Genomic DNA, 6,000 nt, shown 5'->3' with positions numbered 1-6,000 from the left:
ACACTTCTACTGTATTCAGGAAATTTGCGATAAAAAAAAAAGGGCCTGGGAACTGGAAACCAGCCAACAACACATCAATGTACTGTATAAGAAAGGTAGAAGAAGTTGCAAACACTGAGGAAAAAAAGGGGGAGGGGGAAGGAATAATCCAACACCTAACAGAATACAGTCTTATCAATGCATATCAACATGGTTTCATGGACAGAGTTTACTGGTGGATGTACAGTATATGGATTTTTCAAAGGCATTTGACAAAATCCACATGGAACAGTCTACCAGAACAAGCTGTGGAAGAGAAACAGTACCGGGCTTCAAAATAGCCCTCAATAAGACTATCAAGAACAATGGGGGGATCCTACAAAGCTCATTGGCCTCCAATAAGGCATCACTTAAGTAAATGCCAAAAATGCAATATTGAGATACATGTACTGTAGTGGTATTTCCAAATTCTCTGATCAATTCACCATTGAATGGTATACTGTACTGTACTTACTTGCACATAAATTTCACAGAATAGTTGTGTAAATTAAGCCTCAACAAGCCTGAGGTGACTATTAAGGTTGATTCTTGGGAACAAATAAACTTATCTTGTTCAAATTCTCCTCATTTACTCATATGTAACATGTGACACATTAAATACAGTACAGAAAATTATACTGTAAAACTAAAATTTTGTATGCTAATTATATAGACTAAAAGTGTAAGAGAGAGTATGGAAATTGGAAGTAAACAAAAGTTTGGTGTGGATATTGCCAGCAACACAAGTGGCAGAGAAGCGTCAGAAGACTGACGTCAACATTCATGCCTCGTAAACAAAGCAGAGGGAATTTAGGATGACGCAATAACTTCTTATAGATGTTGGCTTGTCATTTCATACTGTTCATTTTGTTTCAAATCTCATCTGATTTCTGTAAGCCCATATATATAAAATTTTTACTGTACTGTATTGCATGTACTTTACTTATGATGTACATGTCAATGATAGAGAGAGAGAGGAAGCCATATTAGCAGCAGTTGACTATGTTTTTCAACTGCTTGGCACGTCTTACAACTTGTTACATGGCTCTACTGTACATGCTGTACAATTACTGAATTATTTTATACTATTGAAAAAGATAAAAGAAGCACAGAGAAATACAAAAAAAAAAAAGATTCACTTGATGTATGGTGAAATAAATGGTAACAGTATAATCATATTATAAAGTACCGTGAGGTACTGTACCGTATTCCATGTGGGGTATGAAATGGCATTAAACAAGAGTAAAATGACTTTACCTCTAAACTTTATTCACTACCAAACCAGGAAATACACATGTAGCTACTTAAAAATTATGGCTTTGCAAGCTGAACAAATACCATAGATATTAGGACTAACTTTAAGTAGGTAAGTAACTAAATTTTATGTTCTCATTCTATTTCGAGAATGTCGAGTACTGTACTGTATCAATATTTACAACAAACAGTGTGGTTAAATACATCTTTTGTAAACTTACTCTTCCATTTCTCAAATAATAAGGAAGAGAGAGATCAAGTGCAATAGTTCTCAACTCTGAAAACATATAAATAGCCAAACTCAAAAAAACATTCAACTTGCTTTAATAAGATTCAAAACAGAATTAGATCCTTAAATTCTAGTTTACATACAAAATTAGAAACCTTCATAGAAAACATTGCATAAAGTAACATCTGATTTAATCCATCAAATTTTTGTAGCAAATTACATTTACAGGAGCAAATAACATTCAATAAGATACTATAAACAATAAGGTTCCATTCAACTTATACAAGGATTAAAAAATTAATGTACAGAGTATTTAAAACCAAAATGAATTAGGAAGTGACGACTTTTATGTTGGAAGTAAACTGTTCTTAGTCAACCGGAGGTTTGAGGAATTCTTTATTTCTTTCTTTCATCAGCTCCAATTGTTTTTGTTTTGCAGCTTCAACAAAAGTTTCCATTTCTGTGAGAGAGTTTCCTATTTTTGGTTCTCCTTGCTTGTTATTTTCTTCTTTGTCCCACTTCCCAAATCTATCAGACCTGTTTGGAGAGACTTTACCTGCAGAAGATCTGTCATCATCATTATTGCTAGCAACGGGACGAGACGAATCCCACCTACTTGGGGTTTTGGGACGAGATGAATCCCACCTACTTGGGGTTTTGGGACGCGACGACTCCCACCTACTTGGGGTTTTGGGACGAGACGAATCCCACCTACTTGGGGTTTTGGGACGAGACGAATCCCACCTGCTAGGGGTTTTGGGACGAGACGAATCCCACCTGCTTGGGGTTTTGGGACGAGATGAATCCCACCTGCTTGGAGTTTTGGGACGAGATGATTCCCACCTACTTGGGGTTTTGGGACGAGATGATTCCCACCTACTTGGGGTTTTGGGACGAGATGATTCCCACCTACTTGGAGTTTTGGGACGAGATGATTCCCACCTACTTGGAGTTTTGGGACGAGATGAATCCCACCTACTTGGCGTTTTGGGACGAGATGAATCCCACCTACTTGGGGTTTTCGGACGAGATGATTTCCTTCTGCCAGGTGATCCATATCTTGTAGATTCCCTATGACTAGGAGTTTTAGAATGACGTTTCCTTTCAAAAACATCAGAATCATCATCTCCATACTTAATTTGGTTTTCAATTTTTTGTCTTGCTGCTTCAATCATCATTTCACGCTCATGTAGGTCTTGCTTAAAATGAGCCCCTCTTTCCCAACTATGCTGGCCCTGTCCTTGAAAGTGACGGGGATAATGTGCAGCAGTAGTAAAAGACTTATGCAAGCTACGGCCACTACTATGGGGAAATTCATGTTCCCAACTTCTTGGTCTTGTGTGGGAGAGGGTCCTAGACATAGATCGTTCACGAGAATCTCGAATGTTGCGTCCTTTAGAGCGTGACCGTTCACGAGAATCTCGAATGTTGCGTCCTTTAGAGCGTGACCGTTCACGAGAATCTCGAATGCTGCGTCCTTTAGAGCGAGACCGTTCACGAGAATCTCGAATGCTGCGTCCTTTAGAGCGAGACCGTTCGCAAGAATCTCGTCTGTATTGAGACCTAGGGTGTGACCGTGAGGGACTCCTAGAATGGGATCTTGACAGAACCTTAGAGTGGGATTTGGGTTTGATAATGGAATTTTCAATAAAAGCTTTGTTTGTACTCACAGGAGATTTTTCTTGATTAATACAACTTGAGGCTGGCTGATCAAGAATGTCATCCTCGTCACTTTCTCTAAATGCAGGATGAATTGCTTTAACAGTAGGAGCAGAATTAGCACCTAATTTAGTCTTTGACAAACGAAAGCCTTGTTCATAGCTCTTCATCACATTCATCATCAGAGCAATACTATCAGGCTTATCTGACCCTCTGAAACAGAAAGAATTGATGAATACTGACCTCATTAAATCATTCTATTTCTTTATGCTCTCCACATATAATCACAAATTATATTAAATTATATTTAAATTCTACATTTGCTTATAACAAGTATAATTTCTGGTGAAAAAATATATACAACCATGACTACATAAACAAAACAGATAATGATGATTTACCATTCCTTTGGACAAAATCTATGATCTTCTTTGAAGTTTAACAGAATTTCATGATTTGATGTCACATTATCATAACTTACCCTTCTTTATTAGGTGTGTCCTTTGCTTTGGTATTCTTGTCTCTGTAATGCAAGTAAATGATGAGGTTTATATGAATCCATATACATGACTACATAAACAAAATACTTAAAGATGATTTCCCATTCATATAAAGTTCTATGATCTTATTGGAAGTTTAACCAGATGTCTTACATAACTTACCCTTCTTTCTTAGGTGTGTCCTTTGCTTTGGTGTTCTTGTCTCTGTAATGCAAATAAATGATATGGTTTATATGAATCCATATACACACACACACACAGATACTATATGAAAAAAAAAAAAGGGCAGTCCCCAGCTTACGACAAGGATACGTTCCTGGACCTTGATCTTAAGTCGATTTGTTCGTAAGTCAGAACAGTGTTAATTCCATAGTTTAGGTTAGAATTAAGCTCAACTTGCCTATACAAAACAACAATAATATCCAATAAATAACATATAATGTAAACAAAGTGATAAACAAAACAAAAAAAATAATGAAAACAATGTAAAAAATGGGATTTTAATTACAAATTGTTGCGATGAATGTTTTGGGATCCCGTTGGTAAACCCTCCAAATTCAGTTATTTATTATCCATGAGTTGTGTATTTGCAAACTGCTAAACGCATACCAATTCCTGATTCATGACTCATCAATTTGAAAAGTGAGTGTCCCCTAAGCAAGACTCCCCATTTGGGACAGTGTGGATACAGCACATTGTATACTAAGCCTTTAGCACACAAGGAGGCAGCACAGCCAATACTGCTCTTGACTGCATTCACTTCCCCAAGTTGTAAATTTAGGTGCCCATTTAAAGCTGGGTGAACTGAAGTGCCCAGGAATTGAACCACCGGCCCCCAGAACAGGAGGCGAGCGCTGTATCCACTTGACCGCTGCAAACCCATGTTGACAGTAATTACTGCAAGATTTTGAGCTTTAAAATGAAGTGTAAGAGTGTTCATGTATATAAACACAAGTAAACCAACAATAATCCGTACCAGATTAACATACAAGTAAACTGGGCTGTAGCTCATGGGCTCTGAGGTTCAGAGTGGCCTCCAGCACTACTTGCCAATGATCGAATCATAGACTTACGACCTACTCGACTTACGACCACCCGCACTTACGACCTGCCTCAGTCGTATCAAAATTTTGTCAAATTACATATTTTCGAGTCCCAACGTCAGTGATTGCGCTGTGTACTGACAAAATTTTCGTTTGTAATTCACTTTAAAAGGGCTGGGAAGCTTACAAGTGAGTGTTTTGTGGTGCTGAGAAGAAAAAGAGACACCCATTTTAGATTTTCTATGTATTATTTAAGCATTTTCGACTTACAACCATTTCGACTTATGACCTGGATTTGGGTCCCTAACCCCGTCGTAAGTCGGGGAGGAGCTGTACTTCATTGATGTTTTTGGAAAAGTTCCTAAATAAATTACCTGTCAAAAATGGCGATTTTCCAACCAAAAACTGCAGTATTCTGAGAAGATATCAGGCAGCCCTGACTTGAAGGTCTGTATCTGTCCTAGAGCAACTGTTTTCTAGTTTTCAGATAAACAACAGCCAAAATATTACTACTAAACATGGTTCAGGTAAGTGAGTGTTCTACTTCTGTGATGATCGTAAAAAAAAAAAAAAATAAAAAATCACTATAAATAACATTCCCGAGTTGATGAGAGGAACGATTTTCAAATAAGTTTGTGCCTTGAAATTTCATTAAACTATTGTATTGGGTTTATTCGTGAAACAGGATTTGGAAACAGTAAAAAACTGGTACGCATTGAAATTTCTTGCCAAAGGCCCTGGCATTAACTGTACACAAAGAAAAATAAAAAAGCTATCTGGGTAGGTGTTATAGTAAGTGCTTCCAAAGTTATTACAGCTGTAGAAAATAATATGGTGAAAATGGTAAAGCTTTTAACCCTTTGTGTACAGGGGCCCCTCTGTGTTGAGTATGATTGTCTGGCATTAGCCAAATAAAATACTATAAGTGGCATTGTTGTAGTGAAGGGGTTAAATTCTTGGAATGCAGACCGAAGTGACCTAATCATCAGTGAATAAGCATTCGTGAGGTTCTCCAGGGATGTAACCCTTAAAATGAATTCAGAGGACTTTCTGTACAGTATTTATACCAACTAAAATGAATATACTTTGTCTATTTATAGTTAGTTCATTTTTATAAAAGAATGTAATACCTGTACAGTAACAGGGTATTTAATTTTTTTTGCAGGAATGTACCACGCATAAAAAGTTCTATCAGAACTCTCAGCAAACTAGATAGATTAATTATATATTTTCCTTCAAAACCTTTCTATCATCAAAAAATAACTCTTAAACTTGCCTTTCTTACATTCACTACTGT

At 37.0% G+C, this 6,000-nt stretch overlaps 1 protein-coding gene across 3 annotated transcripts in view; it reads right to left on the bottom strand.

Moving 5' to 3' along the window:
* Positions 1–1,266: 1,266 nt before the first annotated feature.
* LOC121878325 (tetratricopeptide repeat protein 14-like) overlaps positions 1,267–6,000 on the bottom strand; it is a 40,471-nt gene continuing 35,737 nt past the window's right edge. For all 3 annotated transcript variants that reach the window (XM_042384453.1, XM_042384456.1, XM_042384454.1), the window contains 3 exons: positions 3,823–3,864; positions 3,642–3,683; positions 1,267–3,373 (listed from right to left, as the gene is read on the bottom strand). In XM_042384453.1, coding sequence (XP_042240387.1) covers positions 1,870–3,373; positions 3,642–3,683; positions 3,823–3,864 — 1,588 coding nt within the window. In that variant the 3' untranslated portion in view covers positions 1,267–1,869. The remainder of the gene's footprint in view (positions 3,374–3,641; positions 3,684–3,822; positions 3,865–6,000) is intronic.

This window comes from Homarus americanus, unplaced genomic scaffold (assembly GCF_018991925.1).
Source record: "Homarus americanus isolate GMGI-L3 unplaced genomic scaffold, GMGI_Hamer_2.0 scaffold41027, whole genome shotgun sequence".
Lineage (NCBI taxonomy): Eukaryota > Metazoa > Arthropoda > Malacostraca > Decapoda > Nephropidae > Homarus > Homarus americanus.
This window is presented reverse-complemented; position numbering and strand designations above follow the sequence as displayed.